General features: G+C 39.3%; 1 protein-coding gene and 1 long non-coding RNA gene across 2 annotated transcripts in view; one reads left to right on the plus strand and one right to left on the minus strand.

Annotated features, from left to right (window-relative positions):
- The window catches only part of LOC134563453 (uncharacterized), a 468,018-nt gene that overhangs the window by 207,526 nt on the left and 247,623 nt on the right, over positions 1-12,869 (plus strand). The gene's annotated exons all lie outside the window — the stretch shown is intronic.
- The window catches only part of LOC134563452 (glutamate receptor ionotropic, delta-2-like), an 845,768-nt gene that overhangs the window by 153,622 nt on the left and 679,277 nt on the right, over positions 1-12,869 (minus strand). Inside the window, exon 12 of the mRNA XM_063421373.1 lies at positions 9,075-9,213. Within this exon, the coding sequence (XP_063277443.1) occupies positions 9,075-9,213 (139 nt within the window). The remainder of the gene's footprint in view (positions 1-9,074; positions 9,214-12,869) is intronic.

The following is a 12,869-nucleotide window of genomic DNA, read 5'->3' on the forward strand; positions in this document are numbered from 1 at the left end:
GTAAACTCTATGGATGTGCTAAATGCTGTTGTTGGCAGTAAACCCAAAGTTCTGGTTCACCTGACCGTATGCTGAGGAGCAAGAAAGAAGTTTGGGAGCTTTGGAGGTTTCCATGTGTATATACGGCTGCACGGACAAGCTGCAAATACAGCAAAGATCTATCACACGTCAGTGACTCCCTCCCCTCACACAAACATGTAAAATGGGATCATAATATATATGACCTCCTACAGAAGATGTTTGTTTAATAACCCACAACTCTGCAGAATATTGCTGAGACACACAACCTAGAAGCTACAACAATACAAAGTACAGCAACACAAAGAGATGACAAACTTTGAGAGAACTACTAGAATTATTAAACCACTGAGGTTCCTTTACAGAAGAAAGAAGTCTTAAAATTGCTTTGCCTCCAGCCTGGTTTATAGGTTATACATTGGTTGGTGTACCTCTGTTCCTGGATTAAACAACTCATTCTCTTTTCAGACAAATGCATTTAGTGGACACGTAAATCCTCAGCCTCACTCTTTTCCAGTCCCCCAGTTTCACCACACAGCTGCCACACCAGATCTCAAAATAAGGAAAAAGCATTTGTCAAGCTAATTAATTACTACAAGGGACCTTTTCATGCCCAAATCCTGATTCCATTACCCACACTGAAATGTAATTTTTCGATAGTTCTCAGATGGACTATCTGCAAAGAAAAGCACTCATTAGCATGAGTAAGCAAATGATAATTTCACATTTTAAATTTTTTTTGGCTTTGAATTTCTAGTTTTGAAGCAATAAGGTAATGAATGATAAAATTTGTTTAAAAATATAAAAAAAGCAGATGTAGTTGAAAAAACTGTTAAAAAATAAGATACCTTTAACTGAGTTTGCATACAGAAAAAATCTACTGGGGAAGTGACCACACAGTCAGGTCTTTCAGCTTAGTTTTTTCTATCACTTATGCATCATTGTGGGGAAAAATATGTGTGGCCTTTATGGTAAGTTTTTTTCTCATTTCAATTACTGGGATAATACCAATATTATCCCAGCATCAATATTATCCTAAATTAACTAGGCCAACAGGGCTATTCTGAGGAGGAATTGAGTCATTTGAAGAAGAATTATTTACAGATAGATGTATTTTTCAGTGTTTGTTGATTTTGTTTAGTATTCTACACCTTTATCAGGCAGCAGTTGTCAGGTAACTTTCATTTTATGGCTTAGTACAAATCAGTTACTTTGCAATTTAAAAAGTTATCTCTGCCTCCAGCTAGAAGCAAAACATAGTAGGATTTGGATATGTTTCTTTCTCCAAAGCATACCCTTTTCTATGAATTCAAATCCTAGACTCTGAATGGGTAACATGTCAGCCAAAAGTGTTAAAAAAGTACACAGAAAAATGTCGAAAAGCAAAAAGTCAGCTTCATAAAGAAGTAACTGAATTCCTTTCTGGTGATAAAATACCAGTGAGGTCAGAAACTTGGGTGCATTTCTGTACCCGAGCAGGTGTTTCCATATAAGGAAGTTAAGCTAGAATTTTCTATAGCCTGCTCGCTGCAATTGGCTCAGTACCAGCACAGACACAGTGATAGGGCTTTGGAAGTGCACTTCAAAGCCCAGTGTCCATCTCATTGGGCAAAGTGCCAAATAATCCCACCTAGACCATCGAGTACTAAAGGGCCTGCATAGGGGGTGCACGAGGCTTTTTGGGAATGCCTTAGCCTGTGTAACTGTGCTTGGTACACTGTGCTCGGCTTATCTCTTTTAATTTTTTAATGTTTATTATTTTTGCTGTTATTAAAACCTTTATTTTACAAAGCATATCCTGGGAAGCCGTCTCGCTATTTTATTAAGCCATTACTCCGCTGGCTGGACCCTCGGAGTTATCGAGAGAAATCTCGATACTTGGGCATCAATATATCTTTGTAAACCTGGGTTATAGATCAATTCAGCCTAGCTGTGCTAGACTTGAGTGCTGCATAGAGTTGTACTGTAACAACTAGTTACTAAATTTTCATCAGAAAACAACCAATGTCATGGCCTACACTGAAGTCTTTATTTATGACTAATTCAGATAAAGCTTTCCAGTGCTTTTGTGGGGTATTTTGTTCATTTGTCTGGTTGGTTGGGGTTTTTTTCCTAGGATAATAAGGATTAATTCACAAGCAGATTTAGGGTTGGGCAACAAGGCACATTAAGCCAGGGGGTTTGACTGTTGTCAGGGTGAGCTGTGGCAAAAATCTGTAATATTTAAATAAAACCCTGCATGCTGAACCATGCTAAAGAAAAGATTAATCGACATGCATCGGGCAATATCTAATTACTGTGTTCTGTGCAACCCCCTTGTAGAAATCCTGTAGTCAGTTGCACTGAGCTGTATACAGCCTAAAGGACTTCTTAGCTTCAAGTGAATCATGGTTTAGTGAAATGTTGTGAAAAGAATAGCTAAGAAAGAAAGACCTGTTTTCCCACTATGTCTCCATTTTTGGAGGCAGAGGTCTCACCTATCAAACAAAACACACTTGTTATAAGATGAAGAACATAATGTGAACTGATTTTACAGCAGACAAAAGATGCACACATGTACATCTTTCCCCCACAACATGTACAATCTAAACTCTTCCACTTTGACATTTTAGAAGTGGATTAAAGTTGAAACCACCTAACACCAGGCTTTCAAATGGCAAATCCTTTAACCTCTTTGTTCACCCCACTCCCACAACCTGCCTGCAAAATGTCAGTGCCCATAAGAAGGTGGTGACACCCTCTCTTAATCCAGAAAAACAGTGCAGTGATTTGAATAAAATCAATCTCTGCCAATGGACTCTAATTTGGTCCTAAAGGAATCATAATACATAATGATGTCAACACTGGCTCAGTGATGAAATCCAGAACATGAGCACCTCCTAGAAATAGCTCAGGACCTCCACATTTATTTGGCATTTACCAAGAAAAGCCACTCCTAATTACTATTATGTTGCATTTGAGAAAGCGATCTAAAGATTTAAAATGCATAGAAATTATGCTTTGCTGCCACAGTGTTTTGGCATTTGAAAGGCTGACTGTCTTGATTTAAATGTCATCTGCAATGTGGGTCAAGTGTGAACAAAAGATGCATCCAGGAACTACTTTAGAACTTGAGTGCCTCTGCTCTTGATATTGTGTGTTGGCAGAGGGTGAAAAGTTGAGCTCCTAAAATATTAAGAGTAGCCATTTCTCTGGAAAAGCAGATTTAACACTCATTCTTTTTCTTCTATTTTCTCTAAATTAATTTAAAAACTGAAAAAAATTTGATTCAAATTGAACATTTAGGCAGAACACAAATGCCATCAAGTGAAGTTATACAGCAAAGATCTACTTTGAAACTCTATAGAGAAAGGAACACATTTCTCTAAGGGTCCTCCTTAGTGGATGGATTAATAAAATTTTTCATGCTTTACTACTCAAAATAGAGGTCTGGATACCATGAGGCACTGACTAGGAAGAATGGCCCAGACTTCACACCAACTGAGCAAGGGAAGCTGAAAGAGCTCTGAACACAAACTAGCTTCATATCCAAAAGCTGAAATGCAGCAACTACCAAATGTTTAATGGAAATGAAATGTGCTGTGGGCCGCTTGAATCCTCCTATCTTTTGTAAAAGATATCACAAAGACCATACCTACAACAACATACTGTAATATCTGATGCTAGCTGGAAATCTGAAATGAAAAACTATTAACTACTTTTTATATCTGTGCAAACCAACTGACTTCAATTTCTTTCCTTTTTTTCTGGCTTATCTAAAGCTGACAAGCACTACTAGCAGAATCTGGATTATTTTTTTAAATGCTTATACTCATTTCCATTCTGGCCTTGAAGGCTCACCAAGGTACAATTTGAACTGTTAAAAAAAAAAAGAAAAAAGAAAAAAAAAAGCATCAGAAAAAAGAAGCATCAGCTTTTTTCTTTATTGCTTATTCATGTTTTCCACTTTGCAGTAATTCAGCATGATAAACAAACATCATCTCTCTTATGTGTTGGCTTAAGTTCCAATTTTGGCAGTTTTGTAAACTAAAGTTTTATACTCATACCATAGTTAGAATAACTTCATTACCGAATGGATACTAAACACATCTAATTACTCTATTTTTGAGCTAGAAGTGCTGTTGAAAAAAGTCTGTTCTTTCATTCCAAGAGCTTTCCAGCTGCAACATTTTCTACTGAATAAAACATTTGCAGTGACTCTGCCCATAAATAATACAGCACGAAGACCAATGTAGTCCCAACTGTACATAATAACTTCAAAATTCCACTGAGGCTTTTCTAGTGACATAATAATAAACTGGAAGAAAAAGCTGAAGATGTATTAAATTACAGTTTAGGTATATTTTATTCTTTTTTAAACATCATAAGAAAATACAGACATTTGTCAAAGTAACATTTTTCTGGACTACTTCAAAACTTGAAGGGATATGATTTCAAAGCAGAATGCAAGAAGCATATTTCATTCTTGTAAGGACAAACTGAATGAGTGAATATATCATTATAATTTATTTTGCATGTATAAATTCTATGCTGTTTCTTCACAGGCCTTAGTCAAATTGAAATGTTTTAAAACTTTAAAAAATAATTAAATCAACTTCCCTCAAAATATCAAGATCAGTGTTGACAAACACTGACACAGAATATCACTTTACTCCCATACAAATTTTGAAGGGATTATAATTCAGAATACAGAGTCAAATGGTTGAGTTGTGTCAAAATACCCCAGCAGCATTGCATCATCTCAAAATCTATTATTGAGAACACAAAAGAAAATGGTAACTTGATTTAACTGGTAATACAACTGTATCAGGGGAGTAATTTTCTCATTTCCTCATGACTTTAGTCTGTTTTATACATCTCTGTCTTAGAGCATAGAGCCCTCTAATAGATGAAAGTGGTGAGGTTCTTACCTCAGAAAGAAAGTGTGGATGTATGGCTGGAAAAGCAGGGACATGTGCACAATCCTGCTCTTAGCCTAAAGGATGAGTAGAAGCTGAAACGTCCTTGAACTGTTTTTTAGATCGGATAAGGATGAAGTAAAGTTTGGAGCGATAGCCATAACAGGATGCTAGACAGGATGCATTGACCATAAGTTGGGGAAAATTTGCAGCATTTAGCCTCGTGAACAGAGCTTCTAAGCCAATTATGTATACTGCAAGGACGCGTGAACACTATGGTTTAACCAATGATGTTCAGAGTTAGGTGCATGATATGCTTAGCACAGTATAAATGTATGTCAAATAGCTGAATAAACGAGCAAGATTTCTAACTCATATTGAGTGCTGTCTTGACTCTGGCTGATCTCCAGCAACAAGAAAGGATAATAACCATAGAAAAATTCCAATTTGGAATGTAAGGACTGGTAAAACCTGGGCAATTTGGGCAGTTTGGTCCATGGAATACCAACTTCTCTCTCCACCTCCATCACCCAAGAGTCAGGACAGAACCATGCACTCAAAGTTAAGTACTGCTTCTGCTTGTAGTGGTGTGTTAATGAGCTCTTTATATTTTTTAAGTTTTTCTAAACTCTTTGTAAGATGGTTTGTTCCTTGTACCCCCTGTTTTGCCTTCCTGATAGTTGCCCCTGGAACTCTCCCAGTAACTGTTAGGTGTCAGTCCTTTCCCCCCTCCTCCCTGGAGCCTGCCTGTCACCCCAGGGCCATGCCTCAGAGCTAGAAAGTTCTGAGGGGCTTCAAGTGATAGGCTAGGTTCAGGGAAAATTCCCTCCTCTCCCTTGTGTGTGGTCCTCGTTTGTGTCAGGCACCTTCCTAGCGTCTCCTGTGTTGAACCCAATTGGTTGTACCCTCCTCACCGCCCTCTGTACTGCCCCCCCCCCCCCCCCCCCCCCATAAAAGGGGGTCTGAAAAAGCCAAAATCGGCTTGGTCAGAGCAAGTCCTTGGCAGGTGGGGAGGCTCCGCCTGGCCCCTCAAATAAACTCCCTTGGACTTACTCAGCCGGCTCCTCCCTTCATTCTCCGCTGTCATCTGCCCCTTGCCACCTGGGCCTCAATGTCTCATCAGAACCAAAAACCCACTGGATTGGCTTGGCTTGCACTGCTTGCCAGCCATACCTGCTGCTTGCTGTGGTGCCTGAGCTAGCCTGGGCAGGGCGGGACCACGTTCTGAAAGGCACCTGTGACATCTGCTCTTGGGTCCAACTTGGGCTTCAATTGCAAATGAAACTTGTCTGCTATTGCAGATGTTTACCAACCTATGTGAAAGCCTGGATTGGTTTTAGCACATAGAAAATCCTCACCTAGAGGAGAAGTATCTTTGTGCAAGCACAGTGACTGCTGTCACGCAGTGATGCTTGATCCTGAACTGTGAATTCACAGGAGGCCAAGGCTCTCCCTGCTCAGTCTGTGAGAGTGGCTCACTGTCTCAAGGGGAATTTCAGAGAGATTTTGAAAGCAGCTGAACTAGAGGCAGAAAGACTTTAGGTGATGATACACACAAGTCAAGGACTTAATGACTGGACTGGGAAAACAGAATTTTCCCTAAGGTCAGCGTTGAGCCTGACTTGAAGGTCAAGTTCTTACCTTTCTGAAGGAAGAAATACAGTGAAATGTTCCTCTTTTTTAAAGTCTCTCTGTGATTTTCACAAAGAAGGATATATAGGAAAGGGTAATTTTATCACTCTCACATACTTTCACAGACTTGTAGGCTCAAGATTAACCCGCTATGAATAAACGGCCAGCTGTCCCTCACAGTGCTTGGCTAGCTAATGCTTCACTTCTAGTCTCTGCTTTGACTCACAAGTGAGAATTTGAAGGTGAAGGGTGTCACTGGAGCAATGGGACCGAGGATAAGTCAGCATGCAGCTAGCTGCAGGACAGGATACTGGAGTACAAAAGGGCAGAGAGAGAGGGTATGAGACCTAGAAAGGTTCCTGTGGTATGGAAGGATGACATGATCTTTGGAAAAAGACTGGAAGGTGTGATGGAAAATTCACCATAAAAGGGACAGGAGAAGACCAGGCCATTCATTTTTTGGGAGGCATGAAGCAACTAAAGAAATAGATGGAAAAAGGAGAACTATATTATCGCTGTTAGCCTTGCTAAAGTAAAATGCAGAGTCAGGATTTTGGGAGAGCAGCAATCAGCAGAGGAGAATCTCTGCTTTGTTTATTACTTCCTATTATATACTTTTAGCAAGGTGACCATGGATTGGAGGGTGGTATTCCCACCTCTCAACCACATTGGTCAAAGGGACTGTCACACAACTATTCCTCTCCTTGGAGAGGAATGTGAAAACAATGATAATGTTTACACTTCACAATCTCCTATTTGCATGAGAAGAGCGTGAGAAGGTGCACACTTCTACTTTAATATGAATGCTCATCAAACTAGGAAAATCTCATGGTGACACTACATGATCTGCTTATGCAGCAAGACAGCTCCTGGGAGGAGAAGGAGCAAAAATGACTACAAGTGAGTTTGTTACTGTTTGTTGCTGTTAACACATCTCTGCCTTGGCAAGAATAGGTGAAGCCAGCTTTGAGCTCCCCATACACTGAAGAAGCATTGGGGTCCTCCTAACCAAAGTGTCAGAACGCAAGTATTGTGGAATACATCTGAATGGAAAGCAGAGCTGGAGAACACAGCAGCAATTTATATTTTCCTTTTTCCAACACTGATACTGTGTGGTCATCTCAAACTCAATTGCTTCTTCTGAAATAGGTATGTGTGCAAACATACATATGTATGTCTGCCACAGGGAAAAGCATCTGCTAGAGGCCAAAAATTTCAATCCTAAAAACAAAATGTCTCCAGGGAGACTGACAGTCCATGGTATATTGTTATTTTTCTAACTTTCCAACTACTTCTCAGGAGGATAAAAATTTATGCCTGTTCTCACATTTAAGTAGAACATTTATACCCCTCTACATGTATATTTATGTTCACCCTCCTTTGCCTTGTGTAATAAATGTAGCGGGTTACTTTGTGTTTTTTGGGGATAATAACATAATAAAATTATGGTTTGGTAAAATATAAAATGAATTGTAACTTAAATTCCAGCCAGCCATGGAATTAGAATTCCTAGGCGGCACCACCCAGTAACTACTATTCAGGGGGATACAATAAGGTGCTAGGAACTGGAGATGAGGAGATTGGTATCTGAAAGAAGGACACATTAAGATAAGAAATCAGTTCTCCTCCCGTGGGCAGCAAAGCCATCAGAGTGTTGGTGGAGGGTTAAAAAATATAATTTCTGTATAAATTAACCACGGGGTTAAGTTGAGGTATGTGTGGGGGGGGGGAAGGTAGGGAACGTACAACTAGAACTTGACGCAACTCAGCTTTGGAACGAGCGTCAGCTTCTGCAATCAGCTCCATGCTATTGTAATGACTGAATCAAGTGTGACTGCAACTCAGGGGATAATTGAGAAGCATTGTTTTAACCAAATCAAGTGTGGATCAGGGTAGAAGCGTAGGTATGATTTAAGATAGTAACTAAGGAATAGGATAATCAGTATCTAGGGGTGGGGGTTAGTTAACATGTGTATAATTTAAACTATAAAAATCACAAATCTACTCTGTATTCCTTGGACACCAGATTTGGGTGTATCATCACCTCTGTGTCCTGCGCGCTTGAATAAAGAACCGCATATGATCGCCTTCGCGTGGTTATATGTTTTTCCTACGCTAACAAGAGCACCATCATCGCCTGGATCCCCGGACCCACGGGAAGCCTGAAATTGACACCTCACACTACCAGAGAAAAATCTTTTCAGCCGACTGGAGACGACCATAAATTCGAATAACCGGTCCTGTGAACAAAGAGACTGTGGGGAAATCTTGTGCCAGGGGCAAAATAAAGTGTATAAACCCGAGCCCTGAACAAGGCAAATTTGTGAACTTTGGGGGGACGGCAGTCTGCCAGATACTGCGTCCCAATTCACCCTTTGACGATTTACCCGGGTCATCGTCAATGTATCTCCGCTGGGGGTTTTTACCAAAATTCTGTAATTTGATCTTTTAATAAACCAAATTATATTTTAATTGGACTATTGGATTGGCATTTATAACACCTTGAATCATTCTTTATAAACTTACTGGATGGAGTTCTCAATGTGTGTGATGGTGAGGAAAGCTGCTAGGTTGGCCGTGTAGGAGGAGATGACAATCAAAGCAAAAAGCCACCAGACTCCCATCATCAGTCGGGTTGCCAGGGTTGTGTATGGAACCTCTCCTCCTGTGGGGAAGAAGGAAAAGAAAAAGTTTTCATTTGGCAGAGGAATGCTTGTGTATTGCTCAGGATAATAGATCCCAAGGTTAACAGCATAAAGCTGTTCATTAAAACGTGAACTGAGCAGGATTTAGAGCTGCACATTGTATGCAACAAAAAGCACTGAAGGAAGCCCACACTGTCAGTTGTCATTCCTGCGTTTAATCTCTTTTGCTAGTGTGCCTTTAATTGCAGTTCATCTGCCAGTCTTGTCCAGTAATGGAAATGGACTTCTAGATCTCAGAACAAAAGCAGCCAAAGTAAAGTCTTACAATGTTTTTTCCTTAGAGATATTAACTACAAATCTTAATTAAGTTTTTCTTTCATTCTGGGGAACATAAAGTCAAAAAATCCCATCAAAACACAATTCCTTTTCACAGTTCTGTAGGGCAGGCAGATGCTGGTGAGAACCATATGTGTACAACTTGCTGCAAGTGAACTTGGACATTGTAGCAAGAGCAGGATGTGTTATGGAATGAAGGTTGAGCTATCCCAAACTGGGCCTCAGATTTGGGCCTGCTAGGCCTCAGATTTGGGCCCATGTGGAAGTAGATAAACCTGTGGCGCAGTTAGAATTTAAGTTAAGGTGTGTGCATGCTTTAGCTAGAACAGTTAGAATAGAAACACGGTGGCTGCCTTAAGCTAAGATTGCATTCTTTCTCACGCTGAATGCCAATAGAAATGCACCTGCAACTGTAAACTATCTGACACTGTATAAAACCAGCCATTTCGGGAATAAAGGAGAGAACGTATGTTTTAACCACATTGGCTGTATCTGCGTTCCTCTGTTCCAGCCCCATATAGAGACCCTGGCTTCAGGACATGAAGGAAAAAAATCATACATATCTAAGAAGAAAGCAAACATTGTTTTGTATTCCTAGAGTTGCTTTCCTTTAAAATCCAACTGCCATTTAAACAGAACTTGAGCAGCAATTAAGCCTCCCAGGATGAGCTGCAAACTAACTATTGTGTGACAAGAGCCTAGTAATGCAAGCCATGAAAAAGCAAGTTTTTATTCAAATAGCTGCCCCAAAACACACTAGTTTGGAGTATTTGCAAGAGCTCTTTCTGCTTAAAAAAATATAATAATCTCAGATTTTACATGAAGGAAAATGCTGATTTTTTAAATCCCTCTTTTGTCTGCAGTATGTTTTGTCACAGCTACAAGTAACTAAGGGGGAATAGGTGAATGCAGCAAACACCCACAGTCAACTGCTCAAGATGTTCACCCTTTTCCTCTCCCTCTACACTCAGCAATTTGAGAAGCTGATTTTATTTTTGAGGTAGCTTTCTCCTATGCAAAATCTTATGATGGTACAGTGCTTGGGATTTGCAAAAGCAATTTGTTACCAATTCAAACATCTGTAAGTAGTTTGTTTTGTACTTATGTAATAACTCCTTAATGTTTCCACAGCAAGTAGGTTTAAGGGAATACAAATTACAATTATTCCCATTCCAAGAACAAATAATTTTCACTTATATACAGAAACTGGATGTTTAATCAGTGTTGTCTATTAAGGATCCTCTTACTGCTTTAGTCAGAATTTTTCTTACCTATACAAAACACTGGGAACTCCACATTGCCATACAAATTTGAAATTTTTTTCCTGCATCAGTGACATGGAATTCTACCATGTGTGAAATAATAATTGACTCCATTCATTTATACTTTTGGTATATAAACACTGAAATCCTTTGCCTTTTGAGAATTCCAGAACTGACAGACAAAATCTGTTAGACCTATACAGCTGGAAACAAGTTTTCTTTTATTTCCAGGATGCCATGTAATTCTCTGAAATAAGAATCTACTGATCAGATTGGGAGATATTATTTCAGTCTAAGGATTATCGAAGATGAACACTAACTTCAATACCTGAAGATTTGGGTTTCTCTGCTGCATAAATTTTAAATTACTTTTAATAGAGTATTTATACTTTACAAGAGTTTTTGCAATTACTTTGAAATAATTTTAAAATTATTTTTTAATAAAATGAAAAGAGCAAATATATTAATTTATCAGAAAAGGCTGTTTGTCCTTTTAACTTTCAGGTGTCAATCCCTGCAGATAATCTTCACGCTTAATTGAAATGGCTACTGTGATTGAGAAGAAGCCAGTGATATTTTGGATATCCTTGCATTTTCATTTTTCAGCTTAATGAGTAAAACTCTTAAATCCTCACAGTTTAAATTGAAATTAAATGTCAGAAGAGAGAGTACCGTTGAAACTCACACACCTGCCTTGTGGTTCAAGAGAGGATGCTGTGCATCAAGTGAACATGAAAGCCACAGCATTCCCTACTGTCCATACAGCTTTCCCATACTTCAGTAAGGTTGTCCCCACTATTCACTGTTACTTTTTCCTTTTTCCTTTTTCCTCCCATGTTAAAAATAGACTTTAAAACCCATGAATGCTGGTTAGCCCAAGTGCTTTTATTTCATCCAGGTGTTTGTGAAGTCTTGTTCCTAATTCACAGTTGTACCTTGTATACCAGCAGTCAATAAATTAAGCTTGAGGACAAAGCTTGTATTGAAGTACATGTACAATAAACACATATCAAAATAATTCCTCACTCCTCTAACAATTCTTGCAGTGAGGCTTCTTAAACCATCATTTCTAAAGTAGGGCTGACTCCACAACTGCATAGGTGCATGACTTTTTTTTAAGCAGTACAGGCAGGGTACTCCACCTTTCCCAGTAAAAGAAGAAAAGAAACAAAAACCAAAGGTGATATTTTACTGCCATGGTATAATTTCTTTGGCATCTATTAGGAGACTTAATGTGATACAGTCTTGTTCCATTGTACTCTTTGCTAAAACACTTCCTGTACCATGACAGTTCACCTTAAGAAACCTCTTAGTTCTCCCCAATTTTTTTTTTTCTGGGGATAAAACTTTCTAAAGTTTTCTTTCAGTCCCAATCCACATTTTCTCAGTGCAGAAGAGTGCCAAGTCACTCAGGAGAGCAACAATCACTGCTTCTCCATTAACATTACCATGACAGAGAGCTACAGACCTAAAATATACTATTCTCAACTTTAAATGAGTGTGCAGGAGGGACAGACATGCAAACCTCCCTGAGCTTCCGCTTTCCAAGATCTAGGATGAGTTTCAGGTGCACTGACATCTTTATGGATCACGCCATGTTCTCATTACAAGAGGTTACACACAGGACACACAGCACAAAGCAGGAGGGAGCCAAGACCATGGAACAAATCTTTGCCTGCTGCAGTCTTAGACATCATAGCATCAAATCTTAATAACCCCTAATAGCAAAGGGGGCCACCTGTGCAATGCAGAGACATGTTGATGACCAGAGAAAAATTTGACACCTCATTCCTATAGCAAGATTCATCAGTGGAGGTCAGCACAGTTGTGGTTACAGTGAAAACAGTGATGTTGGGGCATGATGAGCAGTGCTTAAAAGTACTGAGCCCCACTCATGAAACAAATGGAAATCAGAGAAGACAGCAGTCCTGGAGTTGCTTTGTCACCTTAAGAGACAGATTCCAAAGGAATACAGAGGCTGTTATCATTTATTGTGGCCTTTCCAATACATCCACAGTAGGTTATAATGCAGCACAAAATTCCACTACCTGTATATCACCTATACTATGGCTACAGCT

Source organism: Prinia subflava, chromosome W, assembly GCF_021018805.1.
Source record: "Prinia subflava isolate CZ2003 ecotype Zambia chromosome W, Cam_Psub_1.2, whole genome shotgun sequence".
NCBI lineage: Eukaryota > Metazoa > Chordata > Aves > Passeriformes > Cisticolidae > Prinia > Prinia subflava.